The 20290-nt window shown below is 39.3% G+C and overlaps 1 protein-coding gene across 10 annotated transcripts in view; it reads left to right on the top strand.

The window, feature by feature from the left end:
- The window catches only part of CSPP1 (centrosome and spindle pole associated protein 1), a 110048-nt gene that overhangs the window by 45017 nt on the left and 44741 nt on the right, over positions 1-20290 (top strand). For 4 of the 10 annotated variants that reach the window (XM_056110415.1, XM_056110385.1, XM_056110408.1 and 1 more), the window contains 6 exons: positions 2178-2235; positions 2639-2680; positions 4683-4891; positions 6986-7107; positions 7455-7530; positions 19439-19562. In XM_056110415.1, coding sequence (XP_055966390.1) covers positions 2178-2235; positions 2639-2680; positions 4683-4891; positions 6986-7107; positions 7455-7530; positions 19439-19562 — 631 coding nt within the window. The remainder of the gene's footprint in view (positions 1-2177; positions 2236-2638; positions 2681-4682; positions 4892-6985; positions 7108-7454; positions 7531-19438; positions 19563-20290) is intronic. The other 6 variants (XM_056110420.1, XM_056110400.1, XM_056110391.1 and 3 more) reach the window with 2 other exon arrangements.

Here is a 20290-nt window from a genome sequence, read left to right as displayed (position 1 = left end):
GCTCTGTGGTACACCTGGGTGGTCCCCCAGTGCTTCTGGAGAAGGGTGGGGGGTTCCACGTGATTCTGGGATTTAACTGGAGTCCTCTTCATGCAAGGCCTATGCCTTAACTCTTGTATTTTCTCTCTCTAAGCTTTAAAAAAGTTTCTTAAATTTATTTAAAATGACGTTTGTAACTATTGTCTCATTCATTTGATTTTATATTTGAAAATAATTTCTATTTCAATATCATGTTAAATCAGCCATGGTAATACATAAATATGAGAATGTTAATTTTCTTCCTCAGAGGGCTGGAGCAATGTATCCCTTACCTACTTTTAATCCTCAGCTCTTGTCCAGTGTGATCATTCCCAGCTATTAATATTGGTCATTCTCAGTCTATTATTATAGCAGACTCCTCTCTATCTTACCTACCCTCTACTCCACACACACTTGTGATTATTTCCAGCCATTGATCATTCTTCTTAACCCCTTAACTATATATATATATTTTTTTTTCTTTATATACCACAAATGAATGCAGTCATTCTGTATCTGTCCCTTTCCTTCTGACTCATTTCACTCAGCATGATATTCTCCATGTCCACCCATTTATTGGTAAATTCCATGACTTCATTTTTCCTGACAGCTGCATAGTATTCCATTGTGTAGAGGTGCCATAGTTTACATTATCCATTCATCTATCAGGTTGTTTCCAGATTCTGGCTATGGTAACTGTGCTGTGATGAACATAGGAGTGCAGATGATGTTTCTGCTGTGTGTTTTTGGGCCCCCACTATATATTCCCAGAAGTTGTATTGCTATAACAGTACTTTTATACAACTTATTTGACTTCTTCAATTTTTAGTTGAGTGCAGTATTTAATGTTATGAACATGCCCATAGTGTTGTCCTATGTATTATAAAAGACATAAAAATCAAAGTATTTTTTCCTTTTGGCATTGCAAAATGGTGAATGCATGCATATATGTAACATGAACATAATGATAAATCCTTAGATATTATATTCAAATCTCAGTATGTTTTTTTAAACCTATAAGAATATTTATTATTATTTTGCTTTTTGGGCCACACCCGGCAATGAACAGGGGTCACTCCTGGCTTTGCACTCAGGAATTTCTCCTGGAATGCTTGGGGGACCATATCGGATGCTGGAAATTGAACCCGAGTTGGCCACCTGCAAGGGAAACACCTTACCCGCTGTTCTATTGCTCCAGCCCCAGAATATTTATTATTTTTAAAATTATAAAAAGATAGGTTCTAGGGGCTGGAGTGATAGCACAGCGGGTAGGGCATTTGCCTTGCATGCAGCCGACCCGATCCCCAGCATCCCATATGGTCCCCTGAGCACTGCCAAGAGTAATTCCTGCGTGCAAAGCCAAGAGTAACCCCTGAGCATTGCTGGGTGTAACCCAAAAAGGAAAAAAAAAAAGAGATAGGTTCTAGGTAATTTGAAACCTGTCATCTTTTAGTTTTTGAGTTTTTCTGTTTATCTTTGATTCTTCTGTGTACTGTCTCATTAACCATCTTTAACATTTTTAAAAAAGCATTTGACAGAAATCCTGATATTTAATATTGATATTTTACCATTTTACGAGTTTAAAATATACATGTACCCTAAAGGAAGTATTTATTTTTTTTCACAAAATAAAGGGGCTGGAGCAATAGCACAGCAGGTAGGGAGTTTGCCTTGCAAGCGGTCAATATGGCCGACCTGAGTTCGATTCCTTCACCCCTCTCAGAGAGCCCAGCAGGCTACCTAGAGTATCTTGGCCCCCCCCCCCCCCCCCCCCATGGCAAAGCCTGGCAAGCTACCTGTGACGTATTTGATATGCTAAACACAGTAACAACACGTCTCAAAATGGAGACGTTACTGGGCCTGCTCGAGCAAATCGATGAACAATGGGAGGACAGTGACAAAATAAAGATTTATTTTACTTCTGTTATTTATGGTGTGCCCCAAGCACTGTGTAGAGATACTTAAGCCACAGTTTAAATCTAGTTTATTTTAAATTAGAAAATTTAATTTTCAGAATTACTTAAGGATTTAGTCAGTTAAATTATTTGTATTTGAAAATGATATTGCATTGACTTTGTACGTACATTTGTTATAATAATGGTAATGGTTTTGGTAGTGATTACTATAACACTTTAACATAAAATTTTAATTTTGTTTAGAGAAAGAGATTTGGAACTCAGAGTTGCAGCTACTGGTGCACAAGACCCTGAGAAGTGGGTAAGAGTTCTTAGAATTTATTGATGCACTTTCATTGAATTGAACCTCAAATGTGATGGCAGGAAGAGATAGAAGATATTGGGGAAAATGTCAGAGTAGACCAATTTGAACCAACTTCAGTTCTCATGAAACTAAGCTCTAACATTTACCTGTTTATTTTTCTAAGATTGTTTTTTCTTTTTCATGTTTGTAAGCATAATTTTTTCAGTGTTGTATATTATCCTTATTGCTTTGACTTTATATTCCATGGGAACATTATCTAAATTTAACTTATAATAGATGTTAATAGTTTTAAAGATGTTGAAAACTAAATCTGTTCTTCAAGTATTTCAATATTTTTTATTTAATGAAAACAGAAGAGATAATTTACTTTTACTTTTATTTTGCAATTCTCATCTTTTAGTGGAGTCAATTTCTCACATCATTGCAGTTAAGTAAGAAGGAGGTAATACTTTATTAGTCTTATCAAGTGTACTTTTTCTGTAGTTTGATATGTAGAATTTGTTAAGGCAGGTTTTTATTTCATCCTTGAATGATGATTAAAATTTTTTCATTTAATTAAAAGTTCATTAAAAAGTTCATTCTTAAAAGAATATAACTGGGGCTGGAGCAATAGCACAGCGGGTAGGGCATTTGCCTTGCACACAGCAGACCCGGGTTTGAATCCCAGCATTCCATATGGTCCCCTGAGCACCACCAGGAGTAACTTCTGAGTGCAGAGCCAGGAGTAACCCCTGTGCATTGCCAGGTATGACCCAAAAAGCAAATAAATAAATAAATAAATAAAAGAATAAAACTTATTAAATTATTCAGGTGGAGTCAATTTTTGATTTACATAGGCTAAGTATACATCTGGTAGGTTATTTGTTTAAAAAAGTTTATACTACACTGGAGAGATGGTACTTCTTTTCATGTAGCTAATCTCAGTCTGATTCCTGGCACCAGATATAATTCTCCAAGTACTTCCAGGAATGATTCTTTAGCACAGAGCCAAGAGTAGCCTTTGAGCACTGGGAGTGTGACCCCACCCCCCAAACAAAATAAAACAAAACAAAACCCAACTACAGCAAGGTGTAAGATATAGTCTGGGCATTAAGGTGCTTACCTTGCTTACTGACCCTGGTTCAAATCCCTGGCACCATGGATGGTTTCCTGGGCACTGCCAGGAGGCAGTGCTGAGCACAGAGTCAGGAGTATCACTGAGTGCCACTGAATGTAACCACTGTCTGTCCCACCTCCCCCAAAAGTTAATATTATAGCAGCTTCTGACACCTCTCATAATGGAAATTTTAATCCTAGAATTCTAGACATCTTTTTTCCTGGATCAGTAAAATAAATAAAATAAATACGATGTGGGAAGAAAATGTAAATTTCAAAACTAAAAATATCTTATTGTATCAAATACTTTTCAAATAGTTTTCACAATCAGAAACTCTCTTTGAAAATATTGAACTTTTTAATGTAATATTTACATTGTAAATAGTGGCATGCTTTAGTTACATAAATTTATGTAGTAGAATTTTATCTACATTTGTGTTCAGCTGATCTTTTTATTTATGTTTGAGGGAAGTTATATTTTATATTTTACATTGCTTTGCATGAATAAACAAAATTAGTTGCAGTAGTTCGACTTACTTTGGGTTTACTTTGATATATAATATTAGAAGGGACATATAAGTGATATTTCAGAGCTTTGGTTAGTAGATTATGACTTACGACAAATCTAGTAGCTGCCTATTTTTATGAAGTTTTATTGCAGCACAGCTTTATTGGTTATTTACATATTGCTTGGACTATCTCAGCACTATGGCTGAGTGTTATAGTTGTGGAGAGACATCACTTACATGCAAGAGCCTGATGTAATTACTATATAGTGCTTTGTAGAAAGTATCTGTCATTTCTCTTGTAGAGGGTACTTTGCTACTAGATATGACAGAGAAGTAACATAGTGATACAGTATAATTGTATATTTAAAGTTAATATTTGTCCTAGTAACTTTTGGTTTTGTTTTTTAAAAAATTAATGGTGAGACCATTGAATTGTTTATTTTTGGGGGTGTGTGTGGTGGGGATAGGGGGACCACACCGAGCTTTACTCAAGACTTACTCCTGGCTTTGTGCTCAGGGGTCCTTCCCGGGGACCTTGGGGAATCATATGGGGTTCTGGGGATCTAATCCAGGTTTGCTTTGTGCAAGTCAAGGCCTCTCCCTGCTGTGCTACTGCTCTGGGGCCTGAATTGCATACTTCTTGGGGAGCCTTGATTTTTCCCTTTATAACATTAAGTGGTGATAGTAATGATTATATCTTTGAAATTTTGTGTACCTGAAAAATTATATTACTGTGTAACAAGTGCCTGCTGGTGCTCTGAGATAGAAAGTCTTTTAAGGTCCCTTTCACTTTAAAATTTATGATTATATGTAACAAACAGACTTTTTTCTTTATTTTAGCCTGATAGACTAAAGCAGTTTAGTGTGACACCAAGACCCTTTGAAGAGACGCTTCCACCTGAGAGACCCAGAGTAGCTTTCCAGACACCTCTCCCTCCTTTATCTGCCCCATCTGTCCCACCCATCCCATCAGTGCACTCCATCCCACCTCAAAGTGAAGATTTGCAGAATGGATTCAGCAGCACCCTTGGTGAAATGGTGCCTCCCAGGTGCTTGTTTAAAATGTTTTGTGTTTGGGAATTAGGTAAGGTATCATTGTATTTTGTGCTCAGAAGGATTTGCTGAAGCAGATAATGTTATCCTGTAGATATTTTGTATGACTTAATGACTTAAAAATGTTTTCTCTTGCAATTTGTTTTCTTAGTTGGTATTTTCTTTTATGAAAACTTCAAATCCAAGTATCTTTATGTTTAAAGACACTCATTAGTATTTTTAGGGTGATAAGTACATTTTATATTTAGTTTAAGCTTATATTTCAGAGTATCTATTTTTAATGTTTTTTAACACTAAAGCTATGCATTCTTAATTTTATAATTTCCATTTGGCAAACATTGACATCTTCCTGTAGTTTTTGCAGAAAAGTTTCTATGTGATGCATGTGTAGCTTGTTTCCTTTAACTTTTATCTGGGATTATTTAGGTATTGTGCTACTCAAATACCTGAAATAAAATATTGAGGTGATAAAAGCTGTAATCTAGTTAGTAGGGTTGAATTTGATTTCGCAGGTGAACTTATTATACGAGATAGTACACAATGAAAATGCTATTGTTTATACTGTTAATTTTGAGCTGTACTTTTCTTCTCTTATTGGGATTCATGTTTTCTGTTTTGATTATACTTGATTATATTTCACCAGTTGCTTTACTCTGTAACATTAATATTTTCTCCTTCAGTCTTTTCCATTAGTAGTAACCTTGTCTTTTATGTACCACTAACAAACTTTGTAGGACTGTGTTTTCTGTATCTATTATCTACTATAGTGAGTTTGTTGTGAAGAATAAATAATATATAAATTTTATTAAAAATGTTAAGATTTAATGATGTCGGCATTCATTTCATTGCTACTTTATTTTTCTCTTGGATTTTGGGGGTGCTTCCAAGCAGTGCTCAGGAAGTCTGCTACTGGCGATTCTTAACTAGCTGTGCCAGTGGTTCATGCCAGGGCCTAAGGATGTGATACAACTTTGGGCCTGTGGATCCAAGGATTTCCTGGGCCACCCCAGCAGTGCTTGGGGGCTTTCAGGGTCACACCCAGTGGTTCTTGGGGACCATTTGGTGCCAGGAATCAAACCTGAGTCAGGCAAATGCCTAGCATCTCCCATCTTCTCCTAGCAATTTTTAAGTACTTTGCTTATATTTCTATGGATTGAGGATACTAAGGTTAGACACTTTGAATTATTAATAAATGTGAAAAATATTCACTACTAAATAGGACTTAAATTTCTTCTTAGTAATGCAGAATTATTTTTAAGCATACCTGTTATGATATGCTCAAAAGTGAAAAATATTCTAGGATGTTTTCTTTTTTTTTCTCATCTAAAAATGTTTGTCTTTTTTTTATTGTAAAATATTGTGTTGATACAAATAACAGATATTTTCTATTCAGTAATGAAGTATTAGTATTAGTAGTGAAGTATTAAAAACTAAATAGTTTTTTAGTTTTAACTCTACAAAATACTAAAAATGTCAAGAATTTGTTGTTGATGTTTCACTTGTTTTACATTGTAGTTGATCTTCTTTAAAAGAACAAAACATTTCCAGAATTTAAAAAAACAATCTCTTTTTCCTCTATGAAACAGGATAGTTTATCAATCCTTCTTTTGTTTCTGTGCTATTTTCCCCCTCCCTGTGGCCAGGACTCTAGCAGCACAGCTCAAATGGTGTCTTTCCTAGCAGGCATTTCTTGTGTGTTCCTCTTTTCCCTGATGTGAATTATAATTCCTTGCTCCCTCCATGTTCCTGTAACACAGTGTGCATTTGTATTGTTTCAGTCTACTGTACTTTGCTATAACTGTCTATTTCTGTATTATTCTTAAAGGGACCAAATATACTTAATGTTTACTGAAGTTCTTATCTTACATAATAAGTGTTATACCTTAAATTCATTTTGAAATTTTGAAGTATATTATTTACTTTTTTGAATCAGAAGTTTAAATCAATTACTTAAATAACATGTTTCCCCCTCCTACTTCAAATTCATGATTAGATTTTTAGTAACATTTTTGCAAAAGAAGTTTTGATTACATTTAAAAAAAATGCAATGATGTATAAGTAAGAATTTTCCAATTTTCTTTCTTATAAAGGATTGTACCTCTGCCTCCACCTCCTGTGCTACCACCTCTGGCTGCAAACTATCGGACTCCTTATGATGATGCTTACTATTTTTATGGAGCCAGAAATACTTTGGATCCTAATCTTGCTTATTGTAAGTTATATATATGATAAAAACTTTTTTCCTCAGTGTTTCAGTCAGAAAAACCTAATTTTCATTCAAGCAAAAATATATAAATGAAAAAAACCTAACCTTTTAGTATCACATTTTTACTGACTTAGTATGTCCCATTTAAGAACTCATTTATATTTCAAAATAATTACATTTTCATCTAGATTTTAGTAATAATTTTTGTGTGTTTTCCTGTATTTACTTCATTCCTAACCTAGCAGGAAATAATGCTTTTCTTTAGATAAGTTATCTAATTTAAGTAAGTGATTTTATTTAGGGATATATTATTAAATGTATATTCTCATTTTTTTTTGTTTCTTTATTTTAAGATGGCTCAGGAATGACGGGAGTACAACCTGCAGCTTATGTTAGTGCTCCTGTCACCCATCAACCACATCCTATTGTGTAAGTAGTTAAAAATAATTTTTTTAAAATACTAATTTTTCTTTCATGGAAGTCCTGACAGACTTAGGGAACCATATGTGGTGCTAGGGGACAAAATGTTCCTCTCTCTATCTTCTAGTTCTGGCCTTTGAATATATACTTAAACATTTTTTAATTTGCTTTTTAATCAAGTTCTCAAAGAATCTTTGCAGGACTGTTTCCAAAGATTAGGAGATGCCTTTGATAGGTTTACTCAGTTATACTGAAACGATGTTATCTTCTGTGACTTTCACAGTAACATCAATTCCTCCCCTTTTGATGCTGGCATTGTTCTCAGTAACTGCTTTCTCACACTTATTTATTTCTCCACATGACAATATCTGCTTATAACATCAACGTAATACACTTTATCTTTTTTTTTGGGGGGGGTCACACCCAGCGATGCACAGGAGTTACTCCTGGTTCATGCACTCAGGAATCACTCCTGGCAGTGCTCGGGGAACCATATGGGATGCTGGGAATCGAACCTGGGTCGTCAGCATGCAAGGCAAATGCCCTATCCGCTGTGCTATTGCTCCAGCCCCTCAATGTAATACACTTTAAGGTCTGCATAATTTATAAGGAATATCCTATAATACCCTTGGATCATCAGGGATAAAAGAAAATGAAAGGAACGAAGACAGAAAGAGGGTCCTTTAGAATTAAGGAATTATAGCCCCAGCTTTACCCAACTTTTAGAACCTCTTGTCTTTCATATGATTTCCACCCCAGGCCTGTGCAAAAGGACAGCAGTTACATTTTTGCTAGGGTTATATCATCAGTGCCATTAATAGAGTCTATAAGTTAGTGGAGTGAAAAGTGGTGATAAATTTATATTTTATATTACATATTTAAAACCATATTTAAAAACACTTGCTCCAACCCCCTCCCAGGCTATACTTGACATTGCTCAGGTCTTACTCCTGGCTCTGACTCTGTGCTTAGGGATCACTCCTGGTGGGACTTAGGGGATTATCTGGGATGGCAGGGATCAAACCCTGGTTGGCCTCGTGCAAGATAAGCATCCTCTCTGCTGTACTTTCACTATGGTCAAAGCAAATACTTTAAAATATGAAAGGAATGGGGATATGGTGCCGCCAGTAGGTCAATCTGTACCCGTGAGGTGAGTGCATCAGCAGCCTGATGGTGCCTTCAGACTTACAGATACCCCAAAATTGCTGCTGTGCCTTTGGCCAGACCCCAAAAACTTGGGTCAAAGTTTACCAAGAAAGTAAACGGCCAAAAGTTAGGTATATGGGAGACACACCCACAAACCACCTCCAGCTCAGCTATATAATTGGAGGCATGGCCTCTCTGGTTCCTGATTGAACTGCTTAATGGCCATGATCCCAGAGACTCAGAAACAAATCTCAAAACCCAACGGCTTTTGGCAGAAATGCGTCCAGTCCCTTCAGTAAGTTACAGGCTCTGGGCCACCCCAGGGGGGAATAGGTTTCATGCCTTGGCCTGTTTCCCCTGGCGGTCTGGTGGCTGCCATCCTCCAGAGGCCACTGGACGGTCAGGTTTGGGCCCACAGTGACAAGACACGTGGGGCTTCACAGGATGGGGATGGAGCCGGCCCTTTCCTCCCCATCCCAACGAGACCCCGAGTCACCACCCACGAACGGCCTCTCAGGCTCCTGATAAAGCTGCTTAACGGCTATGATCCCAGAGACTCAGAAACAAATCTCGAAACCCAGCGGCTCTTGGCAGAAATGTATCCGGGCTGTGCAGTAGGTTACTGTTGCCGGGCCACCCCAGGGGGGAAAGGGTGCTGTCCCTCTACCTGCTCCCCTTTGGCAGCTTGGTGGCCGCCATCCTCCAGAGGTCATTGGACAGGTTTGGGCCTGCAGTGACGAGACACGCGGGGCCTCACGGGATGGGGGTGGAGCGACCCTTTCCTCCCCGTCACAACAACACCCGAAGTCATCGCCCTCGAACAGCCTCTCTGACTTCTGATCAAGCTGCTTAACGGCCATGATCCCAGAGACTCAGAAACAACTCTCGAAACCCAGTGGCTTTTGGCAGAAATGCGTCCGGACCTCACAGTAGGTTACTGTCGCTGGGCCATTCCACTGGGGAAAGGGTGCTGTCCCTCCGCCTGCTCCCCCTAGGCGGCTCGGTGGCTGCCATCCTCCAGATACCATTGGACAGTCAAGTTTGGGCCCTCAGTGATGAGACACGGGGGGCCTCACGGGACTGGGGTGGAGCCGGCCTTTTCCTCCCCATCCCAATGAGACCCTGAGTTGCAGCCCATGAGCGGCCTCTCTGGCTCCTGATCAAGCTACTTAATGGCCATGATCCCAGAGACTCAGGAACAAATCTCGGAACCCAACAGGTTTTTGGCAGAAATCCCTCCAGATTTAATTGTTAAAATTTCAGAATTTCAAAATCACTTGGTCATTGCTGCAGCAACGCGACATCATATGTTATTCATAACCAGCAATAGAAAAAAAATTGTCTACTGTTGCCTTTTCAGCAGATCTGAGTGTTGGGGTAAAATCATAAACAATAATGGTGGGTCTGGTGTCAAAATATTGAATGTAATCAAAGTAGAGAGTAATGTGGAAATGATCTGCCCCACAGGTAGGGGGAGGGTGTGGGATGGGGGTATACTGGGGTTTTTGGTGGTGGAGAATGGGCACTCGTGAAGGTACAGGTGTTTCATTTTATGACTGAGACTTAAACCCGAAAGCTTTGTAACTGCTCTCATGGTGATTCAATAAATAAAATTATAAAAAAATGAAAAAGGAATTTTCTTTTGGCAAAATGAAAAAAATAGGAGGAGTAAAGAAGTGGCAGTGATGGTGGGGCTTGAACGTTTTTGAAGGAACTCTCTTTTTTTTCTCCCTTTTTATTGATTCACCGTGAGATATAGTTACAAAGTTTTGATGTTTGAGCTTCGATCATACAATCATCAAACACTCTTCTCTTCACCAGTGCACATTTTCCACCACCAAAATTCCCAGTAAGCCCCCTCCCTCCCTTATTTCACTGCCTTTCCTGCCTATGTGGCAGACAATTTGCTCAATACTTTCTCGTTACTTTGGTTACATTTAGTATTTCGACACCAGTCCCACAACCACTCAAACCTGCTGAAAAGGCAATGCTAGATGATTTGTTTTGTATTACTTGTTATGGATAAAATATAATCTCGCACTGCTGGGAATTCTAGAATTTTAATAATTAGGGTCTGGAGGGAGCTGCTCGGTTCCTCGTTTGTGTGTTTCTGGATCATGACCATGTGGGAGCTTAAGTAGCTAGTGGCAGTTTGTGGGTGTCATCTCAGAGTCCCATGGGGCGGGGAGGAGAATGGCCTCCTCCTCCCCTGTCCTCTGAGGCCTGCTGTTGCTGTCACTGCCACCGAGTACCTGGAGCTTTTTTACCCGGCAAAAGTGGCCTATTGCAAAATCTGGAGGCATCTTTGCAGCAAGCCGCTCAGTTCCGAGTCTCCATTCCGAGACTTCACCAAGGAAAGGTATGGCTCATATTTTAAAAAATCACAAAAAGGAGCCAGAGAGATTGTACAGTGGGTAGGGTGCTTACTTTGTATGTCAAGATTTCTGTTTCAAACTGCCATATTGCATCTGGTTTCCTGAGCATTGCCAGGTGTGCCTCCTGAGCACAGAGGCCAGGAGTAAGCATTGAACACCTCCGGGTGTGGCCTAAACACCCATCTACCCCCTCCCCCCACCCAAATCATAGAAAGTAAATGAACTCTTGGAAAACAGACTGACAACATGACAACAATCTCAGATTAGGCATTTTAAACAAAATATAAAGCAGTTATATTGAATACACTAATCTTAGAATGTAAGAAGCTAAGAAGAATGACTAGATTTGAAATGAAGCTATATATTTTGGAAAAAAATTAAAATAATTAAGACCATTAAATAACAGCCTCATTTCTGAATTCCTTGAAGAGAGAGTTAATGAACTAGAACAGTGATTTTCAAAGTGTGGTCCCGAGTAGCAGCACTGTGGCAACATGTTAGAAATGTGTGCTCTCAGGTCTCCTCTGACCTGTGGGTAAGAAGCTCAGGGAAACAACTAAGTCATTTCAAGAAAATTTCCAGGTGTTTTTGATGTTCTCCAAAGTTCAGGAACATCTAGAACAGGAGTGTTGGTCAGTAATAGAGTGCATACTTCACCCCTATGTGACCCCTAGGTTCAAATCCCCCAAACAGTTAAAGAAATAAAATTGAGTCTGGGGATGTATCTCTTTGTAGCTTTGAATATTTGTTATGAATACATACCTTAAATACATGCTCTAAATATATGAGGCCACACTTGCCAGTGCTTAGGCCCTCCAGGACTACTCCCAGTGATGCTGGGCAGTCTCTGTAGCGCTGGGAATCAAACCTGGGTCATTCGTGCAAGTATAGACACTATCTCCCATATTCTCTCACTGGCCTTCAAGGGATGTTTTTTTTTTCCCACAGTTAATGAATAAAATATAAAATCTATGTATTTAATGACAAAGATGTACTAGATCATTTTCTCAGCCTTTTATCCATCTGTCACTCACTTCCTACCTTGATTTCTTCCTGTGCCCCTCTTTCTAATATCCTGGGGGGGGCCACCAGGGTCCATATAACCCCCAGTCGAGAAACACTGTACTAGAGGAGTAGAAATTAAAATAAACTTAGTTTAGTGACATCAGATAAATTGGATCTCTCAGTCAAAATAAAGTGGTGATGGATCCTTGAGTGAGGGATAAAAAATGGATAGGAAGGAAAATTAGTCAAGTGTATATTGAGAGCATTTGATCATTTTATAACTTGTAGCTGGTTTGTTTGAAAGTTGTTCATGGTTGGGTTTCAGTCATACAGTGTTCCAACGCCCACCGCTTCACTAAGGGGTACCAATGTTCCCACTTTCCTTTCTCTACACCCCCCAAGCCTGCCTCCATGGTAGGCACTTTTGTTTGTTCTCTCTCTCTCTCTCTCTCTCTCTCTCTCTCTCTCTCTGTGTGTGTCTCTGTCTCTGTCTCTTTCACTCTCTCTTGCCCTCTTGCTGTTTCCTTCTGGGCATTATGGTTTGTAGTACAGTAATGAAATATTATCATATATATCCCTTTACTTACTTTCAGCACTCAGTTCTTGTCCAGAGTGATCATTTCTATTAGGTGATTTTTTTAAAAAAGCATAAAATTCCTTTTCTTATCTGTTTAATAAAACTTATTATTTGTGTTTATCTTGAGGTTCAGAATTTAAAAAACTTTATCTTCAAAGTAGCAGCACTTTTAAAACCGTGTCTTACATTTAAGACAAACAGTACAGTTATTTGCAATTTACATAATATATTTTCTTTTGTGGGGAGCCTATTCCTGGTTGTGCTTAGAGCTTACTCCTGGCTTTGTGCTGAGGGGTTACTCCTGGCAGGAAGAGACCATATTGGGTGCCAGGGATTGAATCCAGGCTAGCCCTGTGCAAAACAAATCTCTATCACTGTATTATTTCTCTGGTCCCTATATAACACCTTTAAAATGTTTCCTTTTCAGTTCATTTCAAGTTTTTCAAAATTTAAGAAATTATTTGGGATAGTCAGGCACTTTATTGTAATTATTTTATTCTTAAAATGGTTAGAAAATTATTACTCTATATTAGAGTATGTTTAAATTATAGCATTAATTAATGCTGTTATTGAGGGACTTCTTGTATATTTTTTATGTTCAGAAAAGTCCATAAATCATATGTATACTGCTTGATGAATTATTATGTTTTTAGAAATATCAATAAGATTGTATGGGGCTGGAACAATAGAACAGCAAGTAAGGCACTTGGCTTGGACATGGTTGACCTGAGTTTCATCCCTGGCTCCCCATGTGGTCCCAGAGCACCATCAGTTGTGAGCCTTGAGTGTAGAGCCAGGAATAAGCCTTGAGCACTGTGGGTGTATTCCAAAAACAAAAACAAAAATTCTGGTTATAACTTTAGTACATATCCAGGTGACAGACCAGTCTATAATACACTTTTGTTTTGTTTTTGGCTTCTCAAGCAGTGCTTTAGTGACCTGGGGCCATTCCCGGTGATATTTGGGCCTACAGTTCAATACATGAATACAGAAGTAGGATGGTGTTGGGTAGTGTCAGGGATTGAAATGGAGACGGGTTCAAACGGAAGGATGCACCTCTAACCCCTGTGCTATCTTCTTGACTTCTATATACAGTTTTTAAGTCAAATAAGTTTAATTTATTTAATAGCCAATAGATTATTACAAAATGTTTTTTACTCCTTTGTAGCTTCGTGTAACAAATGGATTCCCAGTTTTTTTTTTTATGAATCACTGTGAGATGCAGTTATAGACTCACAAACTTTAGTGATTACATTTCAGTCATAAAATGATTGCGTATTCACCTTTCCACCATTGCCCATTCTCTACCATCAGTGTTCCCTCCCGCCACCCCCCCCCCACATTCAACCTCCTCCCCCCCCCCCCCCCCCCCCCCCCCGCGCTTCTGTGGTAGGCACATTTCCTTTACTCTCTCTCCTTTTGGGTGTTATGGTTTGCAATACAGGTAAGAAGTGGCCATCATGTTTGGTCCATAGTCTACTTTCAGCACACATCCCCCATCTCAAGCAAGCCCCCTAAGCATCATTTACTTGGTGGTCCCTTCTCTATCCCAGCAACCTTTTCCCCCAGCATGTAAGGCTGACTTCAGGCTGTGGAGCGATCCTCCTGGCCCTACTATCCTTGGGTTTTAGTTTCTTATTATGTTACCTTATATTCCACAAATGAGTGCAGTAATTTTATGTCTGTCCCTCTTTCTCTGACTCATTTCACTTAGCATGATACTTTCCATGTCAATCCACTTATATGCAAATTTCATGATTTCATCTTTTCTAATAGCTTCTTAGTATTCCATTATGTAGATGTACGAAAGTTTCTTTAACCAGTCATCTGTTCTTGGGCACTTGGATTTTTTCCCCAGATTCTGGCTATTGTAAATAGTGCTGCAATAAAAGTACAAGTACAGATGTCATTTCTACTGTATTTTTTGGCATCTCCAGGTTATATTCCTAGAAGTGGTATTGCTGGGTCAAGTGGGAGCTCAATTTCTAGTTTTTTGAGAAATATCCATATTGTTATATGACACATTGATATATCCATATGGATATATCGTTCCCAATGTTCTCCCTTCTGAAATTCAACACGCCATCTCGTCGGTAAAAAAACAAAGAGCACCTGGCCCAGACAAGATCAGACCTGTACACCTGAAGAACTTACCATCAGTACTCATCAATACACTGTCTCGGCTCTTCACACGCTACCTGTCTAAATGCAAGGTTCCATCCCAATGGAAAACCAGCAAGACTGTACTACTATACAAGAAGGGAGACATCCACGACATTGGCAACTATCGCCCAATCTGCCTATTGTCTGTCATCTACAAACTGTTCACTCAAATCATCCTGAATAGGATTAGCAGAACACTAGATGAAGGACAACCATGTGAACAAGCCGGGTTCTGAAAAGGATTCAGTACCATCGACCATATCCACATGATTACTAAGCTCATTGAGGTTTCTCAGGAGTTCAAGATGCTGCTCTGTCTAACGTTCATTGATTTAAAGAAGGCCTTTGATTCTGTTGAGACGGAAGCGGTCATAGAAGCCCTAGCCAATTAGGGCGTACAAACTCAATACATCAGGATCCTCTGTGAGCTCTATTACGGATTCACTACCAGGATCTCATCATTCTACAAAGAAGTAATCATCCATGTCAAGAGAGGGGTTCGGCAGGGTGATACCATTTCACCAAAACTCTTCAGTGCCACCCTCGAGAACATCATGCGATGACTGGAATGGAAAGAAATGGCAGTGAAGATAGATGGTCGGCAACTACACCACTTCTGCTTTGCTGATGACATCGTTCTAATAACACCAAACATCAGCCAAGCGGCACAAATACTGACCGACTTCGACCGTGAGTGTGGAAAGGTCGGACTACAGCTGAATCTTACGAAGACAATGTTTATGAGAAACACCCTTGTTCCTGACGCTCCATTTGCTCCCAACGAAACCACCATCTCTGAATGCAACAGTTATATATACCTAGGTCGAGAAATCAACATGATAAATGACCTGGCACCTGAGTTGCAGGAGGAAGAGAGCGGCTTGGAATGCCTTCAAGAGCATTGAAGAAATAACTAAGAGGACAAAAACCTCCAGCTATGAGCACATCTCTTCGATTCCACTGTTCTTCCTGCATTAACATATGCCTCAGAGACCTGGGCCCTACGAAAACAGGATGAGAACACTATTCGGGTCTCTCAAAGAGGAATCGAAAGAGCTATGCTTGGAATATCACGATTCACTCAAATGAGAGATGGAATCCGGAGTTCCGATCTCCGTCAACGCTCAAGAATCAGGGACGCTGACTCATTTGCCAAGGCATCAAAAATCAGTTGGGCTGGACACATAATGAAGTTTACAGACAACTGCTGGACTAGAGCCATTACTGACTGGATTCCATGGGACATCAAAAGATCGCGTGGACGCCCACCTACAAGATGGTCAGACTTCTTTGTCAAGACCCTGATTGATCGGTTTGAGGCTATGCATGTTCCTAGAACGAACAGATGCCATTGGACTACGCTAGCACGCAAAAGGGATGAATGGAGACGTTACTGGCACCCGCTCGAGTAAATCAATGAATAACGGGATCAAGTGATCAAGTGATCCATATTGTTTTCCAAAAAGGCTGAACCAGTCAGAATTCCCACCAGCAGTGAAGGAGGGTCCCCTTCTCCTCACATTTAAGCCACACCGGTTGCCTTGTTTTTTGGATGTGTGCCAGTCTCTGTGGCGTGAGCTGATATTTCACTCTTGTTTTGATCTACATCTTCTTGATGATCAGTGATGAAGAGCATTCTTTTTGCATTAAAAATTGCTGTTTTATTTAGTATCACCACCAAATTTTATTATTATTGAAACACCATGAGGTACAGTTGTAGATTTACAATATTTTGTGCTTGGGTTTCAATTATACAATGATCAAATACCCATCCCTCTATCAGTGCCCATTTTCCACCACCATGATTAATATCCCTCCCACCCCCACCCCCCCCATCCCACCCTGCCTCTGTGGCAGGGCAATCCCTTGTGTTCTCTCTCTCCTTTTGGGTGTTGTGGTCTGCAAAAGAGGCATTGAGTGGCAAACATGTTCAGTCCATAGTCTACTTTCAACATGCATCTCCCCTCCTGGGAGGATCCTCCAAACACCCTTTATTTGGTGCTCCCTTCTCTATCTGAGCTGCCCTTTTCCCTAGAATGCCCAGCTGGCCTCTAAGCTATGGAGTAATCCTCCTGGTGCTGATCTCAGCTATTCTTGGGTATTAATCTCCTATTTTGTTACTTTATATCCCTAGATGAATGCAATCTTTCTATGTCTATCCCTCTCTTTCTGACTCATTTCGCTTAGCATGATACTTTCCATGTTGTACCACTTGTATGTAAATTTCATGACTTCATCTTTTCTAACAGCTACATAGTACACCATTGTGTAGATGTACCAAAGTTTCTTTAACCAGTCATCTGTACTTGGGCATTCAGGTTTCTTCTAGTTTCTGGCTATTGTAAAGAGTGCTGCAATGAACAAACAAGTGCAGATGTCACTTCGACTATACATTTTTGCCTCTCTGGGAAATATTCCCAGGAGTGGTATTGCTGGGTCAAATGGGAGCTCAATTTCTAATTTTTTGAGAATCGTCCATACTGTTTTCCAGAAGGGCTGAACCAGTCGACATTCCCACCAACAGTGAAGGAGTGTCCCTTTCTCGCCACATCTGTACCAGCACCGGTTGCTTTTGTTCTTTTGAATGTGGGCCAGTCTCTGAGGTGTGAGATGGTATCTCATTGTGGTTTTGATCTGCATCTCCCTGATGATTAATGATGTAGAGCATTTTCTCATGTGCTTTTTTGCCATTCTGATTTCTTCTTTGAGAAAGTTTCTGTTCATTTCATTGCCCCATTTTTGGATGGGGTTGGATGTTTTCTTCTTGTGGAGTTCAACCAGTATTTTGTATATTCTTGATATCAACCCCTTGTCAGATGTGTCTTCGGTGAATATCCTTTCCCATTCTGTACACTGTCTTTGTATTTTGGTCACTGTTTCTTTTGAGGTGCAGAAGCTTCTTAGTTTAAAATAATCCCATTTATCTATCTCTGTTTTCACTTGCTCGGCCAGTGGCGTGGCATCTTTGAAGATACCATTAGCTTCAATGTTATGGAGGGTTTTGCCAACTTTGTCTTCAATGTACCTTATGGTTTCTGGTCTGATGTTGAGGTCTTTAATCCATTTTTATCTTTCTTTTTTACATGGTGTTAGGCAGAGTTCTGAGCCCATTTTTTTGCATGTAGCCATCCAGTGATGCCAGCACAATTTGTTAAAGAGGCTTTCCTTACTCCACTTCACATTTCTTGCACCTTTATCAAAGATTAGATGATCATCTGATTGAGGGGAGATGTCAGTGTATTCAACCCTGTTCCATTGGTCTGCAGTTCTGCCTTTGTTCCAGTACCATGCTGTTTTAATTATTACTGCTTTGTAGTAGAGTTTGAAGTTAGGGAGGTTGATTCCTCCCATTTGCTTTTTCCCAAAAATTGCTTTAGCTATTCGTGGGGGCTTATTGTTCCATATAAATTTCAGGAGTGTTTGCTCCATTTCTTTGAAGAATGTCATGGGTATCCTTATAGGGATTGCATTGAACTTACACAATGCTTTCGATAGTATTGCCATTTTGACAATGTTAAGTCTCCTGACCCATGAGCAGGGGATATCTTTCCATTTCCTCATGTCCTCTTTTATTTCCTGAAGTAGTATTTTGTAGTTTTCTTTGTACAGGTCCTTTACTTCCTTAGTTAAGCTGATTCCTAGGTACTTGATTTTCTGGGGCACAATTTTGAACGGGATTTTTTTTTCATGTAGCTTTGATGAAGAGCATTTTTTCATGTGCCTTTTGGCCATTCAGATTTTTTCATTGAGAAAATTTCTGTTCATTTCATTGCCCCATTTTCTGATGGGATTGGATGTTTTCTTCTTCTAGAATTCAACCAGTGCCTTGTATATCCTTGATATTAATCCCTTATCAGAAGGGTATTGGTGAATATCCTTTCCCATTCTGTAGACTGTCTTTGTATTCTGATCAACATTTCTTTTGAGGTGCAGAAGCTTCTTAGTTTAAGATAGTCCCATTTGTCTTTCTCTGATTTGCTCAGATATGGGGAGTGATTTTGAATGGTTAAATGCATGAAACCCTGTCATTAACAATATGGGTGCCTCAGAAAATAAATTCAAAGTTCTAAATCAGAGTGGATATGGAGAGCTTAGTGAAGTAATCTTATACTTAAGAATTTCTCTCTGACAGCCAGAGAAATAGTACGAAGTTGAGGGCACTTGTCTGGCATGCAGCTGATCTAGGTTTGTTCCTTTACACCACATCTGGTTCTCTAAGCACCTCTAGGTATGATCCCCTGTGTGCAGAGTAGAAATAAGCCCTGAATACAGCTAAGTGTAAAACCACCAAAACAAACCAAAAACAAAAGCAAAAAAATAAAATTTCTCTTGGGAGAAGGGGCCTGAGAGATAGTACAGAGTAGTGCAGAGATTGTGGGACATGCATTGTGTGCAACTGGTCCCAGAGCATTGCTGGGGTGCCCTAGAGCCCAAGTACCATATCCATAGCACTTACATCCTCCTGCCCTTGCGATGAACTTTCAGCTTGTTTGGCCAAGAAGAGAAGGAAAAAAAACCTTATCTTTGACCTATTGAGAAGTTGTCTTTCCCTAATTTTTAATTACCATGTGCCATGCTAGTTCAACAGTGTTACATTTTTTTCTTGTTTGGTCATAAATGGATTCAATTTATTAATTGTGTATTTGATTAGGAATACAGTTGGCGAAGTGAAAGTGACAAGTGATCGAGCAGTAAATTCAGGATTAATTTTTGAAGATAAACCAAAGCCTTCAAAACAGTCTCTTCAGTCTTACCAAGAAGCTTTGCAACAGCAGGTATTCATCCATTTGTTTATTTGTTGACAAATATTTTTAGTTGTATCAATTTTATTACAATACTTTGTAAATTATGTTCTTGAGAGATTAATCATTTTAGTTGTGATTCTCCAGTATTTTGTTGCTGTGTTCTTTCATTCGTAATACTGAGCATCTTATGTGATAACATAATGGTTCCTTAGAACTCAAAAAGTGGGGAAAGTGTTTTTGTTACTTATAATTCAATTTAACTTTCGATATAAATAGACAAGAATGCTGTTGGAGAAATAGAATAGGGAGAGTAATTGGCTGGGCAGTTAGGAGGCCTTCACATGATTCTTGGTATTTGAGCTGAATGTTGTACAATTACCAAGTTGTTTGAGCTGTATGTTAGAATTTCTGGTATATTCAGGGAATGGAATTACTGTGAGAGAAGAGACTGGAGTTGTTTGTTAGCTGTGCTAGATTGTGAAATTCTAGTAAGGGATTTTCAGCATTATACTATTATAGAGTGATAGCATAGCGGTTAGGGTGTTTGCCTTGCACGCGGCCAACCCGGGTTCGATTCCTCCGTCCCTCTTGGAGAGTTCGGTACGCTACCGAGAGTATCCCACCCGCATGGCAGACCCTGTCAAGCTTCCCATGGCGTATTCGATATGCTAAAAACAGTAACAGCAAGTCTCACAATGGAGACGTTACTGGCGTCCGCTCAAACAAATCAATGAACAGTGGGAGAACAGTTCTACCAT

This window comes from Sorex fumeus, unplaced genomic scaffold, assembly GCF_029834395.1.
Source record: "Sorex fumeus unplaced genomic scaffold, SorFum_2.1 ptg000002l, whole genome shotgun sequence".
Lineage (NCBI taxonomy): Eukaryota > Metazoa > Chordata > Mammalia > Eulipotyphla > Soricidae > Sorex > Sorex fumeus.
This window is presented reverse-complemented; position numbering and strand designations above follow the sequence as displayed.